General features: G+C 36.9%; 1 protein-coding gene across 6 annotated transcripts in view; it reads right to left on the reverse strand.

Moving 5' to 3' along the window:
• Window positions 1-27,628, reverse strand: part of UBN2 (ubinuclein 2) — a 74,817-nt gene that overhangs the window by 24,227 nt on the left and 22,962 nt on the right. For 4 of the 6 annotated variants that reach the window (XM_057550163.1, XM_057550162.1, XM_057550165.1 and 1 more), the window contains 9 exons: window positions 24,198-24,299; window positions 18,770-18,907; window positions 17,968-18,071; window positions 15,081-15,570; window positions 8,576-8,646; window positions 4,851-4,980; window positions 1,766-1,884; window positions 1,145-1,258; window positions 419-562 (listed from right to left, as the gene is read on the reverse strand). In XM_057550163.1, the coding sequence (XP_057406146.1) occupies window positions 419-562; window positions 1,145-1,258; window positions 1,766-1,884; window positions 4,851-4,980; window positions 8,576-8,646; window positions 15,081-15,570; window positions 17,968-18,071; window positions 18,770-18,907; window positions 24,198-24,299 (1,412 nt within the window). The remainder of the gene's footprint in view (window positions 1-418; window positions 563-1,144; window positions 1,259-1,765; window positions 1,885-4,850; window positions 4,981-8,575; window positions 8,647-15,080; window positions 15,571-17,967; window positions 18,072-18,769; window positions 18,908-24,197; window positions 24,300-27,628) is intronic. The other 2 variants (XM_057550167.1, XM_057550166.1) reach the window with 1 other exon arrangement.

The raw sequence follows: 27,628 nt of genomic DNA on the forward strand, positions 1-27,628 counted from the left end.
CCACTGCTACATTGACTATTTTCAATAGCACTAAGGCTGTGCCTCTTTTTCTACACTCTAAATCTTGTACTCAGTTACTGATCTTCATGATACCCATACAAAGTTCCCCTTCCAAAGTTCAAAACCTTCTTCCCCCCTCCCCTTTTCTCTTATTAGGAAATTCACGTGCAAAAAAGAAAAAGTGGTCGGTAAAAAAAAAAAAAAAAAAATCATCTTTATGTGTATCTCTATGTCCATGTTACTAATTGTTTTGTTTTTTAAGTGAGTGAAGCTTTCAAAGCAGACATCATCTGAGATGACTGTAAAGAATGTTAAACACACTAGGTTCTTAGGAAAATGAATGTCATACGTGTGTATATATGTCTTTAATAACAGCAATAAAAAAGTAAAATAAAATCTAGGATGTCATATTTCTTACCTTGCCTGCATCCAGCCCTTAGGCCACAATGGTTTCACCTCTGTCTCCATAAAGGATTTAAGATAATCCTCAGCAGACTGGCTTTTATTTGGCTCTAACTCATAGCATCCCAATTTGATCTCAACAAGGTTACATAACAAAGTTCTAAACAGATTAAAAATATATATTTATATATAAATCTGACTGCAAAATTGTAGAAAATTAAGCTTGAAACAGATTTTTTAAAAGCACACAAATCTGACAGCAATAATAAAGAATATTATCTGAAGAATTCAGAAGATGACATGAAGATAAATAATTTCTAACATATATCATTCAGTGTACTATAGCCAAATTCCCAATATGAGATAATTTCCTTTGATACCTTTAATCCAGGCACCAAAGATGAAAAGGGATAGTCCTACAACTAAACCCTCCACTTGGAGTACAGAAATACTGGTAAGAAAGATGACTGGTTATATAAATATATTTAGTACTTCACCTCTGAAACCAGTATGACTTACTCAATAATAAGATTAGCTTATAAAAAGTACTATATGTAAATAGAAGTGATAGAACTCTAAGGATATTAGAACCAAATTAATCTTCTCTTGAATAAATTTTTCCTACACACTAACTTCTGGTTGCTTCTATCTAGTTTTCCATTTACTATCGATTCTTTTTATGAGAAACCTTACTTCTGCATCATCTATTTGGTTAAAAGTGAAGGTTTTGGTTAAATCTTACCTAATGGTGTCATCCCAGTGGAATTTCTTCCTTGGTCCTATGACACGTTTCCCTGGTTTCTCATCATCATCTTCCTCAGATCCATTTTTTTCTCGTTCTTCATCTGTTTGAAACCTAAAAGTGAAAACCATTTTATGAAGCAAAGTTTCAACCCAACACTGCCTATAATATGTTCCTTAGATACTTGTTGAATTGCTTAATTGAATGTTAACTCAAAAGCCAGGGTAAATGAGGAGTCTGCCTTTCCACATAATACTCTGAGTTTGAAGTGCATTATAAAGCGCTCTGGTAAATAAGGTCTTCAGACTCTAATATAAAGGCATGAACACTTATCTTTTGTATCCAACTTCAACCAGTCAAGTAGGTCAACATGTGAAATGTCTGACCAGTGTCAGCTCTAGCTTTGATCACATCCATACACTAAATCAAAAGACCTTTTGCCTTCCACACCAAAGCAGCTGAGTGGTAAGTCACTTGCCATTTAGAAAATATATTCAATTATACCACTTCAGTGGTTTATGTGGATTTCTACTGGGTGATGAAGTCCACTTGAGACCAATCCTTAACAGCTACAAGTATTTCTCAAATGCAAAAGCCAGTCCAAATAGAAGAGGTACGTACTTGGCACACTTAGCTTGATTACGAGCCTGGCAGTCCTCCTGGTATTTAAATAGCTGTTCAGGCATGACATTGCTAACAGCCAGTTTCAGTTTTTGCAGAGGTTCTCTTAAACGATCATCCTGAGGAAAAAAAAACACTGAAAGTTTTTTCAAACATATTTACAAAACTTATTTTGCAAGCAGATCCTCAAAAGATGAAATTTGGGTTTTAGATATTGATCACACATTTGAAATGTTAGCATATTCAAATACGGACATTTCTTCTAAAATGCTGACTTTTCATAACACACACTGTAAATAAAATTAGGATGACCCTACTTCCCAGACAGCCACGCAGAGTCCCAGTTTTTGCCTGTTGCCTCAGCATAATTATTAATAGTGCTCAATTACACTCTTAAAAATACTCCAGTAAATTATATGGACACTTTAACTGTAATAAAATGATTAAATAGAGAACAAAATCTACATTGTGCAGACTACTACCAGTTAATCCCCATTATGATGGGGAACTAGTACCACAAGAAGAGATACTGCTTTGGAGGACTGGAATGTACAATTTGGTTTGGTGACTACCAACAGAGTTTTGGCATCCTGTTTTCCTGTTTATTGTTAGTAATTGTGACTTAAGTTGTAAGCAAAAATGCAATGTCAAGGCCAAAGTGAAAGAGGAAAATGGGAGACTCTTATTCATGTCGGTTCAGGGCAAAAAGAAAAGTAGGTTTGTATCTGACAGCTTTAATCAATCAATTTATTAATTTCATTTTGCAAGTAACAAAATATATATGTAGCTATTTAGAACATACTCTTATTACTGTCATAGGTGCAGAAATATTAGACTTCGCTTTTCTTACTGACACAACTGTGTTTAAAATGTGATTTTTGTAAGGAGAAGATTTTTAGGAATGCAATTATCATTTTATGGCAGGTATGTTTTACAAATTAAAACATTTTATTTTATTAATAACATTAATTTTATTAATAAAAACAAAATACAAATATTACTAACAAGCATTTTACTTATTTCATGCATACCAATTAATAAATATTATTGCACATATGACAGTGTCTGCTATAAAATCCCATTTTAAAAAATGGAAGATCCGGGGCTCCCCTGGTGGCGCAGTGGTTGGGAGTCTGCCTGCCAATGCAGGGGACACGGGTTCGAGCCCTGGTCTGGGAAGATTCCACATGCCACGGAGCAGCTGGGCCCGTGAGCCACAACTACTGAGCCTGCACGTCTGGAGCCTGTGCTCCGCAACAAGAGAGGCCACGATAGTGAGAGGCCCGCGCACCGCGATGAGGAGTGGCCCCCACTTGCTGCAACTAGAGAAAGCCCTTGCACAGAGACGAAGACCCAACACAGCCATAAATAAATAAATAAATAAATTAAAAAAAAAAAAAAAAAAAAAGGAAGATCCAGTATCATGGTTTCTGGGTGATCTCATCTTAAGAATTACATAGCTGAGACTATCTGCCTGGGAACAATCCAAATATACATCAACAGTAAAATGAATAACTGAGATATATTCATACAACGGAACACTGTACACACAGCAGTAAAAATGGAGTTCCCCTACATGTAAAGACAGATAAATCTGAGATGCATAATGGTGACTGTAAAAAAGCAAGCTGCATAAGAAAACAGACACTATTACTCCATTTAAATGAAGCTCAAAAACATGTCAAACCAAACAATATAATGTTTAGGGATACAAAGGTACATGATTATACCATATAAAGAAAAGCAAGGGTTAGATAAATGTCTTTCTTCCATAGCCAACATTCCATAGTCAATGTCCAGGCATAGGCACAAAATCTGAGACCTCAAATAAATTTCATTTGTTCATTAACCTGCTTTGAATTGAGAAAGAACTACAGTTTCTCAATTCAAAAGGACTATTTTATTAACAGAAGTATAGCGCCTATAACAAAGAATTCTATGCCTGTCAGATCACAGCCACTGCGGAGGTCCAGAGCACCGCACTCAGTCCCCTATTTGCACCATGCTGTGCTTTGTGACTCCAACCCCCCGACCAGAAAAGTTCAGACTGACTCAAAATAATACAACCAGAGTTTTCACCCCAAGAATATGGATTGGGATGAAAAATCTGCGGTCAATCTCTGTGTGTAGCTTTTCTGTAATATAAAACCTTGGAAATAAAGAAAACTTATCTGCAGATGCACATAAAAGGATAAAAGTGAGATAAGGTGAGAGAGGTAAAGAGAAACAGAGTTAATTCAGATTATCAGTTCCCATTCCTTCCTGGTTGCATTCTTACCCTTAATTCCAGGAAATACCTTTATTCATAGAAAAGAAGTGTTCTTTTTTTTATCTTAAACTGCATCCAAGTTATTTTTTTCTATAACTTGCAAGTTGTAAATATTTTTAAAATACATAGTCAAACAAATCATTAAACGAAGAGTAATCAGGACAGTGAAGGTACTGAAGCCCATTTTATATGAAGTAAAGAAGGGGACATAATTTGTGAATAAACGCAAAAGGAGAATTAGGACCAATGGGATGGAAAGCACCTGGATTTGGCTCAACATATGCAAGAACTTCCTGATACTGTAATGAAATAAGTTTCTGATCACTGGAAGCATGCAAACTTGCACAATTACTTAGAAGCATTGTAGTCGAGAAGAATCTAGCAAAACATGGATGATTACACTAGATAATCTTTAAGTAATCTTAAGTTTACGTGCAACCCCGTGATTCTTTCCATTGGTCTTCATGTCAGTGTGAGCGTATCTGTATAGGTCCATTTCAGGAATAAGAAAATTGAATTATACGTATGTCAGATTATTTGTTGAGGGCAAAGTTGTGTCAGTTGTGGAACTGAGGTTAATTTACCTAGTCCAAGAAGCATTAGAAAACATTATGTCTCATCTAAACCTCTCAATTGATGAAAAGCAATTTTTTCCTGGGGGATCCAACATGCTATGGTTACTAAAGAACATCCTATGGTTCCTAAATATGTACAGTACAACTATAAAGCAATTAGTATGCAAAAGTAGCAAACAGAAATCAGTCTCCTTTCAGGTTATAAAACCCCAGATGCAGTTATTATTGTTCCTCCTCTTACCTGGACATTGAGATGTAACTTCTTTAGACGTTTTACCAGTGTTTCTTTATTGCATGGCACAAAAGCTTCAAGGTGGGAGTAGACACCGCTACGAATGACAGGGCCTAGTTCCTGCAGCTGTAACTCAATGCTGACCAAAAACAACAACAAATAAGTAGTACAGAATTTCTTTTAGGTAGTAACAAACAAGCAAGGAGGCAGAGGCAGTGATTCTTTTCTCCTTTTACCTTTCCATGATTTCCTAGACAGTATTTTTCAAGGAAAACAAAAAACCCCCATAAATCGTAATGCTATAAAAAATTTCAATGAATCTAGTTTAAGAGTAGAATTTACAAGCCCAAACAAGATGGCAAATAATTTTTTTTGCTTTCTTCTTTTTTTTTTTATTGAGGTATACTTGATTTACAATACTGTGTTAGTTTCACATATACAGGAAAGTGATTCAGTTATATATATATAAATACTTTTTCAGATTCTTTTCCATTATAGGTTATTATGAGATATTTAATATAGTCCCCTGTGCTATACAGTAGGTCCTTGTTGTTTATCTATTTTATATATAGTAGTGTGTATCCTAAACTCCTGGGAATTCCCTGGTGGTCCAGTGGTTAGGACTCCACGCTTCCACTGCAGGCGGCATGGGTTCGATCCTTGGTTGGGGAACTAAGATCCCGCAAGCTGCACGATGCAGCCAAAAAAAACCCCAAAAAACCTAAACTCCTAATTTATTCCCCACCCCGCCCAAATAATTTTTTGATGACAGGGGCAAAGTCTACATTTTTGGGTAAAGCACAGGAACTCCATTATTAACCAAAAGCTCACTTCCTCAAAGAGACATCATACTTCCCCTCACCACCCTGCAACTGCTATACTAGAGTCACAGTTTCAATGAATTCTTAGAGTATTTTTTCCTTAAAAGTGTTGGAAAAAATTACAGATTCAGAAGAGGTAAAGCCCTCCTGGCTACACACACAGACTGTTTTATCCTTCTTTGTTTTCCTTATTGTGCCTCCACTGAACTAGATATTTAATAGTTTGTTCAATTTATTCCAGTTCTCCAGTTCCTGCTAAAAGGGTATTTAACCAAACAGTTACTTCAAAAAAAAAAAAAGGAAGAGTTTGTAATAGCCATCATATTCTCAGCAGGACAAGCCTACTGATAAACAATTGAGGTTTCTTCCAGATGGAAGACAGTATATCTGGCAGTTGTTACTGTAGAAAGATGAGAACAGACGTTAATTTGAAGGTCAAGACCAAACTGCGGCCCTCGGCAACAAACTATGTCCAAATCATCATGTTTTACTATAGAAGAAGGTGCAAACAGACGTAAATATTTTCACAAATATAAGGTGCATCCAAAGATTCAATTAACAGCTTTTGGGGAAGGAAAGAAACCCGCCAGATCAAATGTATCCAACACTTAAGATATACACTGCAATTTCAGGAACAATGAAATGTGGAAAACTATACTCCTTAGAATTGACAGTTGAAAATTCTTGGTATTAGAGAAGCCAAATACAACAAAAGGATAAATAAAAAGAAGTTTAAGCCCTATTAGAGCCAGAGGGTCAAATCAGAGGTTCATATGGAAGGCAATCACTATGGTCATGAGTTCTGTGTACAAATACTTGGTTAAATATTGTGGTTAGATCTTTATTAAAAGTCGAGACTCTGGGTAGGAGGCATTCTAGGCTTGCCCCATTATAAAAGCTTAGTTAAAGCTGAAAATAAAATAGAAACTCCAAGTAGTAAGAGATTCCAAGTAAGAAGAGACTAGCTCAATGACCTACTTATAAAAATTAGTAGTTTCCAAACACGGGTTAACTCAGAAACAGGAAGTGCTGACTCCCTGCTCCTAAGCCCATGATATTAGGTAAAAATTAGAGAAATGTATTAACCATAGAGGTTACTGACTGTATTGGTCTATCCCAAATATATACAAATTCATATCTGAGAGCAGTTTAAGTACACAACCCTCACACATATACTTTAATATTTTTTTTCTCACTAAGAATTCTAATGTTGTAGTATATGGGGACAATAAAATATACCTGAATAAATTCATGGGAATTACTACCCCAAATAATCATGTCTCATATGCCCTTAGACAATCAACTCAGTCCAGAGAAATAAGGGATGTCTATTCAGGAAAGTGGAAAAAGAAGACAAGGGGGCATAAGAAAGTCACTAAAAGGGAAAAAATTCAACTCTGAACACTAGGGCTTGTAGAATTAGAGGCACACTCTCAGTGAAATAAAAAGCAGATGGGCTCCAAGAAAACTAGAAGATTCGTTTTAAGACAGACATGGCAGGAATTAACAGAGATGCTTCTTTGAGATGTTATATCCCAAGGATGATTTTTTGATTCTCTCAGGAGAGAAAGAGTTGTCCCCTTACAGAAGAGTAAAGTAAAAAAGGACTGTCTCAGTCACAGGAAAAAGACCTGATCTAGAAAACTTAGGGCTCTTAGGTAAAAAAAAAAAAAAAAAGGAGCTAGTCAGATCCCAGATTTTGGAATCTGGGGCAGCTCTGATGAGTAATGGTTACACTGTTTAGTGAATCTAAGGTCTAAAAGGGAGCTAGGTAAAAGGAGGTGGAACAGACAGGAAGCACCTGCAGGCAGACAGAATCAATCTGAAAACCCCTGGCTAAAATAAAGAATAGGAACAAGAAATTCCTCTGTCTCCATGCTACTAGCATACTAGGTTATGTGTTTTATGAGTCCATGGAGACCAAAATGATTTTTAAGTACTTCAGGAGAATGAGAGATTGCATTAATTAAAATAGTTATCAAAACCAATAAGCTAATCCATCCTTTATATCTCATGAGAAACTATCTCCATTATATATTTAAAAGACAGGAATCGCAGTATTGGAAACACTGCCTTGTTTCTTTGTATACGATGCTACTGAACCACCAAAAGCAGGCATACATTATTTTCATCACAGAGGAATTTGCTGCTTTTCCCAGGACCACTTCCTTTTTGCCCATTTCTGCGTGTAGCCAATTATATACTCAATTTCTGGAACCATGGTCAAAATTTATAAGCCAACAGGTTTATAAGTACAGCTTATTTGACCACAGTCTTAGAACGTGCAACTTCATTAATGTTAAACTCTAGCTAAGGGTGAAAATTATCACCAATTTAAATACAATTTATATCATAAACCAGCTTTCACCCTTTCCTTTCCAATTTAACATCTGTCTTCTCCACACTGCCTCTGTCCTACCCCACAAAAATGATTCTTCATTAAACCACACTTTCCATTTGGCTATAAATGTCTGTATGAATTATAATAAACCTCACTGGATACTAATGGAATTATTTTCCCCACGTCTGAATCAAAGTAGAAGGAAAGTACACCAAATTTAATACAAACAATCGGAACTGTCCCAGAAAGATATTTTCACATAACGTGACAAAGAATGCATTTAAATCTAGGATAATATTCAACCCATACAGCAGTCACTTGCTCTGGCAGTTATAACATTGGAAGATTTGATTATCATAAGGGGTCCTGGAGAACCAATGTATGTAGAAGCATCGTTTTGCTAAGAAACAAATGTTAATCACACATGCTGTGAGGCCAAAAGCGAAGAGCTAATGCATGAGACTAGCCAACCACTCAGCATCTGTACCTCAAAGGCCTACTATATTTTTTAATGACTTCATAAGGTTTAAATAATTTTCAAGGTTTCTTAATCAAAGAAGAAAATTACTTACTCCAGAAGAATATTATTCATATCCTGTGTAAAGAATTTTTTCCTTCCTTCTTCGTCAAAAAGTTTGGCAGCCTAGAGAAACACAAGATTGTCAATATAACTCTCAATAAACACATTACACATTATATGCTTCCATATCTATTTACTTAGAATAAGCTCCTTGAGGGTGGGGCTATGATTAACTACACTTTGTATCCCAGCTTATTACCTGGCATGAGCAGGCAATTAAACAGTGCTGAAACAAAATTTAGCATACATAACATTCTTTCCTGTTATGTCTGTATTTCATTTTTCTGAATTTTCCTAAATTTAAAAAGTTACACAGGGGCTTCCCTGATGGCGCAGTGGTTGAGAATCCGCCTGCCAATGCAGGGGACATGGGTTTGAGCCCTGGTCCGGGAAGATCCCTGGTCCGTGGAGCAACTAAGCCCGTGTGCCACAACTACCGAGCCTGCGCTCTAGAGCCCGTGAGCCACAACTACTGAGCCCATGTGCCACAACTACTGAAGCCCACGTGCCTAGAGCCCATGCTCCGCAAAAGAGAAGTCACCGCAGCCGGTTTGCAGGGCAGAAGTTGAGACACAGATGTAGAGAACGGACATATGGACACCAAGGGGGGAAAACTGCGGTGGGGTGGGGATGGTGGTGTGCTGAATTGGGCGATTGGGATTGACATGTATACACTGATGTGTATAAAATTGATGCCTAATAAGAACCTGCAGTATAAAAAAACAAACAAAACAACTAATACTAAACTTTCATTGGGTTATTTGTATGGAAATATGTTAATATAAATGTTTCAGACATTACATGAAATTTCTAAAAATCTTATATGTTCTGGTATAATGTTATAAGTAATAATCCTAGTTATTACTTTAAAATGTATATCTCAGAAATAACTAATTTTCTTGTCAACTGCATTATTATGAACTTTCATCAAATCTTTAACCGTAGTCATTTTTAAGTCTTTTGTCATTTACAGACAGTTCTGGGTGTACTCTGATGCTTTTGCAAATATGTTCCTATAAAGGATTTCATCTTCAAGAAATTCATGGAAAAGACTCTGACAAGTACAGGTTTCTGGTAACTGACTGTACTGCTGAACTGAATGAATAAGCATTTTCAGAACTCTAATGAAAAACTGATGAACTCATAAAAGTGCTAACAAAAGATCAAGATGAAAAAAAAAATTAATTACATGGGACTGAGTGAACTGATGAGGACGAGTATAATTTTTGTGACTTTCTGTCTGAATTAAAAAAAAAAAAATCCCACAAGGACTCAGAGGTAAAGAATATACAAATCAATTTTCACTGCAAAGTAAAGGAGCTGTTACAGTGGAGGATTACTGGACTGAATGTCAATATTATGACATAGTATGAGTGTGTTTCATGTTTGGTAATTGCACTCATTGTTGCTTTTGTTGTGGTCATCCATGTACAATGCTTGGTGTCAGTCCATTTATCTCTTGTAAAAATAAAATACTGTGTGTGTGTGTGTGTGTGTGTGTGTGTGTGAAAAAAAAAAAAAAAAAAAAGAAAAGGAAGTTAGTGGGCTGCCAGAGATTGTCATTAAGAAGACAGTCACTTTCCTGTATTAAATGGTATGATTAGAAAGTGAAAAAAAAACAAAAAACCAAGGACAGTCTGAGAAACTGTCTCAGCCAAGAGGGGCCTGAGGAGACAGGATGACTGAATGTAATGTGGTGTGCTGGATGGGATCCTAGAACAAAAGAAGGACATTAGGGAAAAAGTAAGAAAATCTGAATAAGTGTGGACTTTAGTTAATAAGAATCTATCAATACTGGTTCATTAATTGTAACAAATGTACCATATTAACGTGCAATGTTAATAATAAGGCAAACTGAGACTGGGGTTAAAAAAAAAAAAGAGTCTGTTGTTAAATACTGGCTAACAAGAAATAAAGAAAAATTTGCTTTTCAAAAAAAAATAAAAAGAGAAGTCACCGCAATAAGAAACCTGCGCACTGCAACGAAGAGTAGCCCCCGCTTGCAGCAACTAGAGAAAGCCCGCATGCAGCAACGAAGACCCAACGCAGCCAAAAATAAATAAACTAAATAAATTTATTTTTTAAAAAAAGTTACACATATAAGACTTTTTAGTGCTATGGGTGTCTTGTGTATTTTGAGTATCTGTAAGGTTTATCAATTCTTGCTGTGATCTCCAAGATAACAGAAAGCAGATGTTTCATTTTCTACAAGACAATACTGTCCAACAATGTGTCTGATATTCTATATATTATACTCATTACCATGTTTAATCTTCACAACAGCCAGTGACATTGGTATTATAGCTCCCATTTTACAAAGAAGGAACCTAAATCTTACAGAAGTTACATGATATGCCCCCAAATCACACTGCTAGTAAGTGGTGAATCCAGGACTCAGACCAGAAGCTTTCTGACTTCAACTGTACAACACTGTCACCCTGTACAAAGATACTCAGCTTACTGCAGCCAGTCTGGGTTCTACCTAATTACTAACAATGAAAAAATTAGCCACAGTCATTATCAAGGGATAAGCAACAATTAATTCAATGAGGATAAGAATATTTTCATCACTGTGTTTGTCACCTTAACCAGTTTACCAGAAACAAAGAGTATGTAAACCAAGACACTGTACCATAAGCAAAATTTACTGGGGAAATCACAAAAGGTAGTTTATCTTGAGATGCCCAAGATGTAAAACATCGAGAGGCCTGATCCAATAATCTGAGCAAGCCACATGCTGACTCTGTCAGTCGGTAGATTGATAATTTTACACTGTTTGACAACATCACATTCTGTAAATAGAGAGGACAATTTCTGAGATGTGCCTCAGTGCTTCTTCGAAAGGATGAAGACTGGGTATGTGTAGGGAGAAGAAATATAGGAAGAAAGCCAGAATGGAAACTAAACTTCAAGAAAGAGAATCAAAAGAAGTCAAGAGGCTGAACAGTGGAAGATATGTTACAAAGTGAGAAAAGAGCAACAAGAAGAAAGTCCTTATCAGACAGATACCAGCATTTTACGCAACAATGAATTCTCATCTCCTGAAGAAAAAAAATACCATCTCCTATTTCAAAGAAAAAAATACAGAGAATTCACAGATACTAATAAGTGAAATGAATCTTCTTATTGATAATTTCCTACTAAGAGGTTAGGAAGTAGCTGTTCTAATCCTAGCATGGCTACTACAGAAAGAGTTTTTAGTATATGAGATATAACAGCACCTTACAAGATTGAAACACGCTCATTACTAATCAGTTCTGTTTATTAAGTGAAAATGAATGGCATACAACACAGTGGACGGAGGGCAAGTTATAAAGCATGATGGTCCTGCCTTTAAATCCTGACTTTGCATCAAGCCTCACCCATTTAAAAATTATGTGGCCTTGGGAAATTCCTTTAACCTTTCTGAACCTTAGTTTCTACATCTATTAAATGGAAGAATACTACCTACCTCACAGAATTGTTGGAGGATTAGACTACACAGTATATACAGTATTCTAAGCCCAGTCAGGGCACTGTCTCCTGAACAATAAATGATGTCTTGTGAAGCTGTGGGTCCCAGGAGCACTGCACTCAAGACAAGGTACAGGTTTTTGCTAAATAAATAATAGCTGTTATTATTAATTATATATTGAAAAACCTGGATTACATCCCTAGCACTTTTTATTTAAAACATAAAAGAAACTAAAGATTTTAGGGGCAACATGGGACAGCAAAAAGCATGTACTATTGAGTCAGGTGAACCCCTGTGTTTAAATTCGGGCTCCACCAGTTACTAGGTGTGTGGACTGACCAAGCTATTTAACCTACCTCCACTTAAGTTTGTTAACCATAAAAAGGAAATAATACCTACACTTCATACATAAAGTGGTTAAGAATAGTAAATAAAAAACCTATTTGATTAATAAAATGATTGTATACTTTTCAAAAAATAAGCACAGAAAATAACAAAAGAATGAAAAACAAAGGAGGGGGAGGGAACAATAAAACAGAATATAAAAGAAAATGACAGAATAAAGATGAATTATATCATTATCATTATAACAGCAGTACGTAAGATAAAATTTTAAAGAGAAAATCTTAAAAAATACTCAGATGAGGTCGATAAACAAATTTCCATTTACATGCTGTCTGTAAGAGAAAGAGCTAAAATAAGTCAAAAAATAAAAGAATTCAAAAAAAAAGAGCTAAAATGAAGGTAAATGATGGGAAAAGCTATACCATGCAAAAATAAAGAAAAAGGAGTCTACAGTAAAATCAGACAAAACTGAATTCAAGGTGAAAAGCATTAATAGCACAGAAAGGGTCACCTTCAAATGATAAATATCACAACAGTGATCTAGCCATCAAGAATTTTATGGGCCAACAAACAATAAAGCATAGAAATAAACAAAGCAGAGGACTTCCCTGGTGGCGCAGTGGTTAAGAATCCACCTGCCAATGCAGGGGACACGGGTTCAAGCCCTGGTCCGGGAAGATCCCTCATGTCACGGAGCAACTAAGCCCGTGCACCACAACTACTGAAGCCCACGTGCCACAACTACTGAAGCCCGCGTGCCTAGAGCCCATGCTCCGCAACAAAGAGAAGCCATTGCAACGAGAAGCCCACACACTGCAATAAAGAGTAGACCCTGCTCGCTGCAACTAGAGAAAGCCCGCATGCAGCAACGAAGACCCAATGCAGCCAAAAAAAATTAAATAAATAAAATAAAAATAGCTCATGAGTAAAATAAAAGATACTTAGAAGTAAATGACAGTGAAAATCTTACCAAAAAAAGTAAAAAGAAAAGAAACAAAGCAAAAACTATGGTAAATACAAGTTATAACCTAAGAAACACTGGCAATGAGATACTTGAGCACAACTCTCTAAGTCCTGAACTAAGAAATAAAGTACCTTAAAATAAGTAAAAATGTAAGAGAATTTAATAAGCCACAACCTCAGAAGAAATGCTAAAGAACAAAAACAGAAAAAAGAATAGAACTGATAAACAGAATCCATGAGTCAGTTGTTGGAAAAATTAGATAAATCTCTCGCTTCCCTAATCAGATATTTAAAATTCAGAAAGAGTTAAGAGAAATAAATACAACATAGAGAATAAATTTAAAATGTGATTTAAATGGTTACTATAACCTTAGAAGAAAGAAACAAGTTGTAGAATAGTCCATACATTATACTTCGACTAACAATTATTTTTAATAACAACATATTTGCAAATGCATGGATTAAAATCCAGAAAAATAAGTAGTTTAATAGTGGTTATCCCTGCTGGGGGTGGGGAATGTCTGATTATGGGGTATCTTTCCCTAAGTATAAAATACAATTTAGGGACTTCCCTGGTGGTCCAGTGGTTAAGAATCTGCCTTCCAATGCAGGGGATAAGGGTTCGATCCCTGGTCAGGGAACCAAGATCCCACATGCCTCGGGGCCACTAAGCCCACACCGCAACTAGAGAAGCCCGAGAGCCACAATGAAGACCCAGTGCAGCCAAAAAAAAAAAATTTATATTGAGTGTATGGATTCTGTAATCAGGGAAAAAAAAAAAAAAGAGGACTAAAACATGGCATGGGTTCAAACAAACATGCTAAAGTAATAAAAAAGGGCATTTTAAGCAAGGTTTGAAACATTTTAAGTCAAAATTGTATTTCCCTGAGATTAAAGGGAGAAGTGTACTGACATACCTGGATTTGCAGCTAGTTAAATAAAGATTACGTACCCAAGTCAATCGGGAGAGGAATCTTCTGTGAAATGCTAAAATCTCAACTCTTAAAAGTTTGTCTAATGAGAACACAATGTTTGCTTACTAAAGCTGCTGATTAGCTGGTAAGGACTAGCTGGTAAAATCGATTGTAGAATAACTAGTTGTTAACATAGTTGGGACCAAGTTCAAGTACACTTCTGCATTGTTACTATTTGTTCCTACCTTTCTTCTATCTTCTTTACATGACTATGTATTTATGAAACCTATGCAGAAAAATATTTATAAAGTGAGATAATAAAACAACCAACTGTTATCCATGTTATAACTATATTTAAAAGAAAAAGGCGGGCTTCCCTGGTGGCGCAGTGGTTGAGAATCTGCCTGCCAATGTGGGGGACACGGGTTCGAGCCCTGGTCTGGGAAGATCCCACATGCCGCGGAGCAACTAGGCCCGTGAGCCACAATTACTGAGCCTGCGCGTCTGGAGCCTGTGCTCCGCAACAAGAGAGGCCGCGATAGTGAGAGGCCCGCGCACCGCGATGAAGAGTGGCCCCCGCTCGCCGCAACTAGAGAAAGCCCTCGCACAGAAACGAAGACCCAACACAGCCATAAATAAATAAATAAATAAATAAATAAATAAAAAAGAAAAAGGCTATGCATAGAGCCAATGCTTAAAAGGAAGTATAGAAAATAAAGTTACTTATAAGTAGTTAGGATTATAGGTTATTATTTTTGCCTGAAAGTAATTATTGTTATGTTTGTGCAGCAAACACAACACAAGAAAATGATCACACTTACTACACGGAGGTCTTCGATACGTTTTTCAAGAAGGACAGGCAGACCCTCTGGGAGTGTAGGTACCACCTTGGGCATAACTTGAGAGGCATAGGTTGGCTGGGTGGTGTTTCCATTCTCTCCTCCTGACTCAGAGAGGGGGCTACCATTAGAAGCAGCATCCAGTAATCTGTCAAAGTCGAAATCATCTAGCATCTCTAGGGCATTTTCAGCTTCCTGAAATAGTTCATGTTCATTTGTGCTAACAAAAATGGGGAGGTCCGGATCAGCACTATTCAGATTTAAGTCCGAGACATCATTTCCCAATGCCACAGCAGCAGAGGGGGTTTTATTCAGAGAGGAGGTTGAGAAGTTCACTGGGACTTTAGGGTTAGACTCCTTCCTTAATGCATCCTTCTCTTTTTGAAATTTTCTTATCATGGCAGCTAGAGAAAGAGAATCTTTATAACGTTTCTTCTTTTTTTCAGATTTGTGTGAATTTAGAGCCACAACTCTGTGAAGAAAAAAGTGATCAGTTAGGCTATGTATGATTTTAAAGGTTAAAACCCCAAGTAAATAAGCAGGCACAGAATTAAAATAATCATTTGATAGGTGAGGAAGCAAATTTGTTACTAAATTACACTTTTACAATGGCATCTTCATCATCATCTGGATTGTCACTTATGAAAGGCAGATAGGTGAATGGCCATTAGAGTGAAGAAAATGAAAGCAATAACGTCAAGAGAAATAAACAAAACTGAATAGCGCTCTGGTTTATTAAGTATACGAAGTTAGGGAATTCCCTGGCGGTCCATTGGCTAGGACTCCTTACTTTCACTGCCAAGTATGCAGGTTCAATCCCTGGTCGTGCATCTAAGATCCCGCAAGCCCCTCGGCATGGCCAAAATAAAAAAAAAAAAAGAAAATGAAAGTATACGAAGTTAAACTTACTACTCTTTTTGGAATGTTCATTCTTTAGCACATCTATAAAAGAGGCACCTAAAGAATTAACGAAGTAAAGAAATGCACTTTTGCGGAAAACAGAGTTGATTACAACCAGAGAAACCTACATAGTACACCTTCAAACTGGTACCCCAGGTGGTTTGTGCTACAAACTGCCAAAGAAATGCAAAATGTCTGTGTCAATCTGTGAGCCTTCATTCATCACCATGTCTTCTATCCAGAACCTATTTTATCTGCTACTACCTTCTGATCATTTTTCACTTTCCATTCTAGGAACAGCCTTCTGAGGCTTTCGGATAGATCCGTGTAATTTTCAATGACAACTTTCTCCCTATAGGGACTAAGAGGAAAGGGTGGTCTCAGTTTAGCTATCACCTTCTCTAAAAAATCTTTTCTAAATTTTATGGCTTATATGCTTCCACATGCACTACAGAACCTAAAAGATTATTAGTGCCTTACAGGTAGGCCAGTGTTTCATTTACTGTTATATATCCAAAACCCAGACAGTGTCTGGTACACAGTAAGCACTTAGTAAATATTTGCTGAATGAAATCAGTTACAAATTTGAGAAAATGATAAATTCAATAAAAGGCATTACTTACAGTTTTTGTTCATAAGAAGCTTACTTGTAAATAATGAACATTTAAAACAACCAGTAGTAATATTTTTTTTTCTTAATAATTTCTTAATGACTCAGGGATCACTATAATCTCATGTTTAGGAGGGGATAAATACCTCCCTACATCAACTCTGGGGATACTGACAGCCCCAAATTCAGATGTACCTTCTCTGCTAAGGAGGGAAGGAAAATCCAGCCTCTCACAAGTTTTTGTCCCTTGACTCTACAAAAAAAGCCATAGAGAAGTAGAGACAAATGGTAGCTTTATGACTGCAAGGTACAAACATTTATTCTTTTTTTTTTTTTTTTTTTTTTTTTTTAGCTACTTTATTTATTTATTTATTTATTTTTGGCTGTGTTGGGTCTTCGGTTCATGCGAGGGCTTTCTCTGGTTACGGCAAGTGGGGGCCACTCTTCATCGCGGTGCGGGGACCGCTCTTCATCGCGGTGCGCGGGCCTTTCACTATCGCGGCCCCTCCCGTTGCGGGGCACAGGCTCCAGACGCGCAGGCTCAGTAGTTGTGGCTCACGGGCCCAGCTGCTCCGTGGCATGTGGGATCTTCCCAGACCAGGGCTCGAACCCGTGTCCCCTGCATTAGCAGGCAGATTCTCAACCACTGCGCCACCAGGGAAGCCCCCAAACATTTATTCTTAAAAAAAAAGTCTTTTTTTTTCTTTTCTTTTTCTTTCTTTCTTTTTTTTCGTGGTTGTGCCTCGCGGCTTGCGGGATCTTGGTTCCCCACCAGGGATCAGGAATTTCACCCAGACCCCGGCAGTGAACGTGTTGAGTCCTAACCACTGGACCGCCAGGGAATTCCCTCTTATGACTTAATAAGGCGTTTGAGAAATTGTACTTGGTTTTTTTAGAGGCCATATCATTATCTAAAGTCACAAGCGTTAAGAATAGCTAAATAAAATCAATGACTTTTAAAAAATATTAAAACGACCACAAATCGCTTATACAAAGACTACCGCCAATTGTCAATCCCCAGGCATCTAAGCTCAGTTTTAGTACAAAAAAATTAAAATAACATGTTCAATGTTTGTACCATCTTTTCAAACTGGTTCTTGTTGATAAAATGTTGTAATGAGCAAAATATTTAACAAATTTGTAAATGTGATCTAAAACACCTTAATCTCTAAGATGACTTCTACTTATTAATAAATACAATATTATTAAAATATAAGTTAATAGGTCACTGACATTTATAAATACTGTATTAAATTAGACCCAGCTAAGCTGAACTAATTAATGCTAAATATATCTTTCTAAAAGGAGAGTCTGTCATTCTACAACACTAGTTCCCTCATTATGTCTAATTTCACATACCCCAGTTGTTTCGGTACTTTTTTCCTTGGCTTCTTCTCCTTTTCCCCTTCCTCTTTCCGCTTCCGCTTCTTCATCTCAATATCATCTTCTTTCATTTTGGGAATCTACAAAATGATTAAATGCATAACTTACCTAAGTATTACTGCTTTACTCTCTGATGTTATCAATCCAGCACCAGGGCAAGTGGTTTTTCTCAAATTTCACAGAGCATTAGAATTGCTTGTTAAAAATGCAGATTCCCTGGGTCCATGAGAACTTCCACCCCTGGTTTTGGTTCAGTTAAAGGTTTGGTAGAGCCTTTTAATCTGCATTTTTAACAAACATTTTGGTGATTCTGGTACAAATATGTCTTTGGCTCACACTTCAAGGAACGCTTATCTAAGGACATTCTATTCATTTCCCAAATACAATATATATATTCTATAAAATTTGCTTTACATCTTAGGAAGAGTAACAGCTATTAACAGTCATTTCCATACCAAGTCTTAACGTATCCTAGAACCTCAACCTTATCCAGAAACAGATTATCAGACTAGATATGGAGAGAGAAGTTTTAAAAGAAAGTATTAGAATTATATTAGAATTATAATAGAATTATAATAGAATTTTATGATATAAAAATAAATTTCCCCATATCTATATAATTTTACTTTTAAGCATGTAATTAACTATAAATTCATTAAACAATGGTTAGCATTTTACTTTTCCTTATATTCACAGCTGTAAAGTACAAGTAAAAATCAAAAAATATATCCTTTTAATTGAATGCTCTCATTACTGTTGCAACGTTGGATAAACTCACTTTGGGTGGCTTGTGCTTTTGGTTGTCTGTAATATCTTCTTCTTCAGTATCTGAAGCTTGGCGAAACTGGAGAGTGCCAGTGTTGATATAAAAGCCTCCATATTTTGTTGTTAGAGAAGCAGGAACTAATTCGTCATACTAGATTTAAAAAAAAGGCTTCAGATATATCTTATTATCTTTAATTCTATAAATATGTCAAAGAAATTCAATCACCATGTCAGAATCTTCCTTAAACCTTAACTGCAAAACTAACTGCAATGAGGATGTTTGTGAATAAATAAAGAGAAAGTTACTATCTGGAACAGAAATGAGCTCTGATCATTCAGTATTTAAGAAATGAACTTCTGGAATACTGAAGCAGATTCTAAATATATCATCTGCTGAGAAAAATTTAAGGATCACTGCTATTCTTAATGACAAATGATTCTGATGAGAAACTGAAACAAGTTAAAACAAATGACTGAATGTCCAGGCAACAAATGAACTTCATTTCTTACCATATTGGTATATAATTTTATTCATAAAGAGATTATAAAAAATAAAAGGTTATTTCTTCAGCCTTAGCTCTAAGCTTTTAAGTAGGGAATATTTTTTAAACATATAAAAGAAAAATAGCATATATATATGTTTTAAAGGGAAGTAGAAAAAGAACTGCCCTGTTCGGTAAGCATACACCGAGGGCCCATAATGAGCCAGGCACTTTGCTTCGATAAAGAGACTCAAATTGTCTAAATCAGTCTGAATGTCCTCTAAGCCTGGATTTTAAGGTTTATCATTATCTCACCTGATGAAGATGAAGAAAAGCAATCATTAAATGGAAGGCCAGTCTTAACTAAACAAAGATGTTCATGGCAGAAGAGAAAAAAAGGAACTACTTATCTAACAAAAGCAAGATACCTGCTACCTGGGTTCCCCAGAACTCTACTTAAGGGTTTTCTTCATATTACATAATTAGTCTTTAAGAAAGTCATATTTGTAAGGAAAATTCTTTGCCATAGGCAAAAAATATACAGAACATGTTAGTTACTCTAAAAATATTAAGGCTAAGTACAAAAGTTGTGATTTTAACCTGTATCATTTTAAATTACGTAGAAAATGGAAAAAGAAAGAATGTACATTTAATCATATTGAATCAAAAAGGAATGAAGTTAGAAAAAGAAAAAGAAAAAAGGAATGAACTGCTTTCTTGTTGCTCCACTTAAGGGGCTACTACTGTACAAAGACCTACAGGCAAGACCTTCAGAAAGGGCCCCGTACTATCTGCGAGTAAATGAGCAATGTGAGGAGTAAAGGATTAAAAGTGAAAAGGCTCTGTAGTCATTATTTTGAAAATGTGTAATTTTGATAAGATAAATACACCTGTACTTTCTGCTTACATATACTTGTATACTGCTTTATAATTTTCAATGCTTCTTCATATAAATTATTTCACTTGATGGCCTCCTGATACCCTTTTGAGGCAAGGAAAGTAAATATTCCCATTTTATAAGTGAAAACCAAATTCAGAGAGGTTAAGAACCTTGCCAGAGTACTTTTATTAGTTTATGGCAGAGTCACTGACTGCTTCCCAGCCCATCCACTGTACCAAGCAGCATCTCATGTGGAAAACACACTCAACACCAGGTTCCCAGGCAATGTGGATGTGTTCAATGTCTGTCTTCTTCTGCAGTATTCTGCTGAGCTTTCCCTATCAGGACACTTTTCAGGAGAACAAACTCTTTATGCATATTTGATTTAGCCTTTGTTTTTTTTTTGTTTTTTTTCAAATTTAACTGGGTAGACTGTAGTTTTATTTGCTAAATCTGGCAACCACACTAAAGTGACACAACCAGTAAGTGACAGAGCAAGGATTAATACACAGCCTCCACTGCACTGTGAATTATAAATGTGCCAAGCATTTTTTTGGTAAGGTACAGGAAATATTCTGTTTTTTTTTTGTTTGTTTGCTTTTATTGAGGTAATATTGGTTTATAACCTTACATAAGTTTCACATGTACATTATATTTCTACCTCTGTATCATTTAGCCTTTTAAGTACAATGTATTAAGAGGCAATGGATCACTGAACTTGAGAATCAGATTTACTAGATCCTTTGCCAACAACTAGCTATTGTGACCCAGAGTAAATCACTTAACATCAATACTTCAGGGTTGTAAAACAGGAACAATATTACTTACTTCACAAAGTTCTAGTGAAATTTAAAAGAGATAACCTAAATAAAAGCATTACTCATGTCTGGTATTATTATTATTATTATTTTTTTTTTTTAAAGGATTTTCTTATTTATTTATTTATTTATTTATTTTTTTGGCTGTGTTGGGTCTTCGGTTCGTGCGAGGGCTTTCTCCAGTTGCGGCAAGCGGGGGCCACTCTTCATCGCGGTGCGGGGACCGCTCTTCATCGCGGTGCGCGGGCCTTTCTCTATCGCGGCCCCTCCCATCGCGGGGCACAGGCTCCAGACGCGCAGGCTCAGCAATTGTGGCTCACGGGCCCAGCTGCTCCGTGGCATGTGGGATCTTCCCAGACCAGGGCTCGAACCCGTGTCCCCTGCATCAGCAGGCAGATTCTCAACCACTGCGCCACCAGGGAAGCCCTGGTATTATTATTATTTCTCAATAACAAAAACATTTTCTTTTGGTCTTTTAAAAATTTGGCAGCATAAGTGTTAGACTAAAAATAATCTTCAAAAGCATTTATTTTCAGATATTATAGTAGTGAGTAGTATACAATTCTGAAAGTTAATTAGAACCAGATTATTATCACTCTCTATCGAATAATATATGAACAGTGAAAGCCTACTGGTGGGAATTCCCTGGAGGTCCAGTGGTTAGGACTCCGCGCTTTCACTGCTGAGGGCCCAGGTTCAATCCCTGGTCGGGGAACTAAGATCCCACAAGGCACGTGGCACAGCAAAAAAAAAAAAAAAAGGCCAACTGGCAATACAATCATTTAAAAAAACAGAGAATCATTTGGTTGGCTCGTAAGTGTTTTATGTCTGAATTATTGAATTATAATGAGAACCAAATAATCTATTAAGGACAATGATACAAAATTATTTTGCAAGTCAATAAACAACCTGTGCTTTAGTTCAATTTCCTCGTATAAAACAGGGAACTAACTTGTCCTATAAATGTCAGTAATTGTATAACTTATACAACTTATACCTATAAAATTTATCCTTATTTATTAGAGCAGTGGCTTTCAAATTTTCTTCACCACAACCCAAGTGGAAAATATACTACACATCAAAAGCCAGTGCATGGTACAAACACACAAACATAATAAAAATCACATAATGTACCAGTGGTTTACTGTTAACAGCTCCTATTCTATTCTATTTTATTCTCTTTAAAAATGCTGGCCACAGTCTCTAAACTGATACACAGGTCCAATTATGGGTTATAAAAATCTGTTTGAAAAACACTTTATTCAAATATTTGGAATGCTACAAAGGAAAATATTAAAAATGCTATTTATGAAAGGCTACATACTATATGATTCCAACTATATGACATTCTGGAAAAGGCAAAACTATGGAGACAATAAAAAGATTAGTGGCTGCAGGTGTTAGGGAGGGATGAATAGGCAGAGCACATTTTTTTTAGGGCTGTGAAACTATCCTGTGTGACAGTATAATGGTGGGTACATGTCATTACACATTTGTTAAAACCCATAGAATGTACAACACCAAGAGTAAATCCTAAGGTAAACTATGGACTTTGGGTGATGATGCGTCAATGTAGGTTCTTCGACTGTAACTAGTATACCACTCTGGTGGGGGAACGCTGATAATGGAAGCTGTGTTGTGAGGGCAGGGAATATATGGGAAATTTCTGCACCTTCCATTCAATTTCGCTGTGAACCTAAAACTGCTCTAAAAAAATTAAGTTTACTAATTTTTAAAAAATATTTATTTATTTATTTATTTGACTGCGCAGGGTCTTAGTTGCGGCATGTGGGATCTTTTCTTTTTTTAGTTTGGCATGCGGGATCCCTAGTTCCCTGACCAGGGACTGAATACAGGCACCCTGCATTGGGAGCCCAGAGTCTTAACCACTGGATCACCAGGAAGTCCCAAGTTTATTAATTTTTTTAAAATTCTATTTATGTAAGCCTGAGTACATGGAATGGCCATTTATATATGGCTGAGTTCCCTCTTGGGTTACTTAGAATTCAAAAATCTACTTTACATATAATGTTAACAACAGTACCAATGCTTTATACTTGCATTATGCTTTTCAGCATGTCATTATCTTGAGTCTCAGAGTACAAATTCTGCTGGGCAAGCCAGTCATAACAGAGAAAACTGGGTGACGCTAAAATAAAAGACTTGCTCCTGGTCCACAGTGAATTAGAAACCAAGTGAGGTCTAGAATCTAGGACTTTTGACTTGAATGCCAAATCAAGGTCAAGACTGTTGAAAACATTCCATGCCCTAACCTACAAAAAGGCTGACAACATTTTTGGTAACAGGAAATCCTCTCTACTCCAAAGGCACTGTCAACGTTTTATTTCTACAGACTAGGCTTGTAAACCAGTTTATCTCAGGACACCAAAATAACACAGGAGTATGACAGGGTGTCCCATACGCCTCACGCTGGAAGTCCTGCCTGTCACCCTCCTACCCCTGTATGCCTTGTCATCATCTACACAACCAAGCACTGCAGTAACAGGAAAAAGAGGCACTAATTTGTGGGTAGTATAACAGCGACCTTAGTGTCACTTTCTGTATATCCTAAGTAATCACTGAACACTGCAGAGGATATAATCCAGGGATTATACACTGAGAAGAATGTAAGAACATGTACCTTACCGACCCACCTAACAAGACATGCCTTTATTTATTTGCTGTGTGATCAATGGACTGCTGTAGTCCTGAAAAGCTCTCCTGAATTCCTCTTCCTTTTATAAGAGAAAGAGGATTCCAGTGCAAAAGCTGTAGGGTTTGATCAAAACAGACAGTGGTAAGGCCTGGCATTCAATTATCGCCACTGTAGTAAGGTTTGGCAGCAATAAAAATATTAAGTACATTTTAAAGACATCTGCCAGATTAACTTCAACCCAATAGCTCCAGTCTTCAAGATCACGTGGTTCTTATCTGGAAGTCATTTCAAAATATACCTGCTGAAGTTTGGGAATATCAATAAAAATTCAAGATGTAAATAACCTTTGATCAATAAATCCCACTGCTAGAAATTTATCCTACACATATATTTGTACTCTATAATTATCTTCATACATACTCAAGTACAAAAAGAGAAATGTATACAGATGCTCAACTATTTGTAAGCGCATAGAACTGGAAACAATTTAGATGTATATTGAAAGGGGATTAGTTAGTAAAAACACTTGCTGAAACATTTACTTTTTCCTTGAATTCTACTATCCAAGTAAAGAATTGCTGCTATATTAAAGATACATTACTCACAGCCTCTGAATTATCAATAAATGGATCTGTCTCATCATAGCCAAAGCCTATATCGATTAAATCTTGTAGCCGATCCTTCCGGTGTTTACGGGGCTTCCCACCCTGTGAAGAACAGATATGTTAGACTGATTCAGTACTCATGCTGTTTCCATAAAATTAAAAAACACCTGTTAGAAAATAAACAAATCGGACCTAATGAAACTTAAAAGCTTTGGCACAGCAAAGGAAACCATAAACAAGACAAAAAGACAATCTTCAGAATGGGAGAAAATATTTGCAAATGAAGCAACTGACAAAGGATCAATCTCCAAAATATTCAAACAGCTCATGCAGCTCAATATCAAAAAAACAAACAACCCAATCCAAAAATGGGCAGAAGACCTAAACAGACATTTCTCCAAAGAAGATATACAGATTGCCAACAAACACATGAAAGGATGCTCAACATCACTAATCATTAGAGAAATGCAAATCAAAACTACAATGAGGTATCACCTCACACCAGTCAGAATGGCCATCATCAAAAAATCTACAAACAATAAATGCTGGAGAGGGTGTGGAGAAAAGGGAACCCTCTTGCACTGTTGGTGGGAATGTAAACTGATACAGCCACTATGGAGAACAGTATGGAGGTTCCTTAAAAAACTAAAAATAGAACTACCATATGACCCAGCAATCCCACTACTGGGTATATACCCTGAGAAAACCATAATTCAAAAAGAGACATGGTACCACAATGTTCACTGAAGCACTCTTTACAATAGCCAGGACATGGAAGCAACCTAAGTGTCCATCGACAGATGAATGGATAAAGAAGATGTGGCACATATATACAATGGAATATTACTCAGCCATAAAAAGAAATGAAATTGAACTATTTGTAGTGAGGTGGATGGACCTAGAGCCTGTCATACAGAGTGAAGTAAGTCAGAAAGAGAAAAACAAATACAGTATGCTAACACATATATATGGAATCTAAAAAAAAAAAAAAGGTTCTGAAGAACCTAGGGGCGGGACAGGAATAAAGACACAGACCTAGAGAACGGACTTGAGGACACGGGGAGGGGGAAGGGTAAGCTGGGACGAAGTGAGAGAGTGGCATGGGCATATATACACTACCAAATGTAAACTAGATAGCTAGTGGGAAGCAGCTGCATAGCACAGGGAGATCAGCTCGGTGCTTTCCACCTAGAGGGGTGGGATAGGGAGGGTGGGAGGGAGACGCAAGAGGGAGGTGGTGATATGGGGATATATGTATACGTATAGCTGATTCACTTTGTTATACAGCAGAAACTAACACAATGTTGTAAAGCAATTATACTCCAATAAAGATGTTAAAAATAAATAAATAAATAAAACTAAGAACAACAACAAAAAACCTGTTAGAAGAATTTCTAAATGATTTCTGTAGATTAATTCCCCTCAGGAGATTGAATTTAAGTTCCCTCACACCTTGAATGTAAGTTGTACCTAGGGACTTACTCCCAAAGAGTACAGTATGACAAGAAGGAGACAAAGTAACTTTACAGTGAAAAACCTAACATTACTCAGCCAGGCGATCAAGGTCGACATCAACAGTGATACGTCATGTTGATAGCATTACCCTTGACATGATGAGACACAAATGGCACTTTACCTTTGTGGTCTTCCTCTCAAAAGCCTATAACCTCAGTTGTAGGCTAACCACAAGATAAACATCATGACAAACTAAACCACAAGAAAAACACCAAACTAAACTGAGGGACATTCTACAAATAACTGACCAGTATTCCTCAAAGCTGTGAAGATTATCAAAAACAAAAATCTGAAAAACTGGCATAGTCTAGATAAGCCTAAGGAGACATAATAACTAAATGTCATCTGGTATCCTGGTTGGGATCCGGGGACTAAAAAAGGACATTAGGGGAAAAATAGTAAAATTTGAATAAAACACAGCGTTAATTAACAGTAATGTACCAATGTTGGTTTGTTAGTTGTAACAAATCTACTCTACAAATATAAGGTGTTACAGGGGAAAGTGGATGAGAACTATATGGAAACTCTTTGTATTTTCTTTGCAAATTTTCTGTAAATCCAAACTATTCTTAAAATTATTTTTTAATGTCCTAGATTTATTTATACACATAGACATACAAGAAAATAAAAAATGAACGCATGCAAAAACTGGTGAAATCTGCAAGACATGACTTTCCTTTGGTTTCAATTCCCATAGTGCATGTCTCTCAATGCAAAGTGTCACTGGTTCTAACTGGTGAAAGATGGCTGAGTTTTGTGCAACATGGCTCTTAAATGAAAGCAAATTGTTTCAACTTATTTCCACGTAAAGAAATGATCTTTGGGCTTCCCTGGTGGCGCAGTGGTTGAGAGTCTGCCTGCTAATGCAGGGGACATGGGTTTGAGCCCTGGTCTGGGAAGATCCCACATGCCGCGGAGCAACTGGGCCCGTGAGCCACAGCTACTGAGCCTGCGCTTCTGGAGCCTATGCTCCGCAACAAGGGAGGCCGCGATGGTGGGAGGCCCGCGCACCACGATGAAGAGTGGACCCCGCTCGCCGCAACTGGAGAGGGCCCTCGCACAGAAACGAAGACCCAACACAAGCAAAAAATAAAAATAAGTAAATAAAATAAAAATTAATTTAAAAAAACCACAAAAACACAAAAACAAATGATCTTTTCCAGTGTTCACGTGACAAAAACAAATATGATGGACTTACTGAGAAAAGTCTCCAACATGGTACCATTTACTTTCTTTTTTTTTTTTTTTTTTTAAATTATTTATTTATTTATTTATTTTTGACTGTTGGGTCTTCGTTTTTGTGCGAGGGCTTTCTCTAGCTGCGGCAAGCGGGGGCCACTCTTCATCGCGGTGCGCGGGCCTCTCACTATCGCGGCCTCTCTTGTTGTGGAGCACAGGCTCCAGACGCGCAGGCTCAGTTATTGTGGCTCACGGGCCTAGTTGCTCCGCGGCATGTGGGATCTTCCCAGACCAGGGCCCGAACCCGTGTCCCCTGCATTGGCAGGCAGATTCTCAACCACTGCGCCACCAAGGAAGCCCCCATTTACTTTCTAACTAATTTGTCAAGGTAATTCTGACTAAATGCTATGTTTGTATTGCATACTGATGTTAAAAAACCTAATCCCCATAACTATGAGTCCAGTGTTTGTTTTTCAATGAAAAAACTTTTACTATACCATCACCACCAAGAGGGTCATTTCGGTGCGAGATAAGTAACGGCTCTCATGTTTTTAGATTTTACAAGTTCCGAAAACAATTTTGGAGACCAACACAGGGTGGCAACCCTTTTATTTTGCTAAACAAGACCACTGAAGGCATAATCTCAGAATAAGAACAATTCTTCTCAAGAGACACCAACTGGCAACTTAAACATACCTACACACACATACACACATGCGCGCACACACACACAAAAC

The sequence above is a fragment of the Balaenoptera acutorostrata genome, chromosome 7, assembly GCF_949987535.1.
Source record: "Balaenoptera acutorostrata chromosome 7, mBalAcu1.1, whole genome shotgun sequence".
Classification (NCBI taxonomy): Eukaryota; Metazoa; Chordata; class Mammalia; order Artiodactyla; family Balaenopteridae; genus Balaenoptera; species Balaenoptera acutorostrata.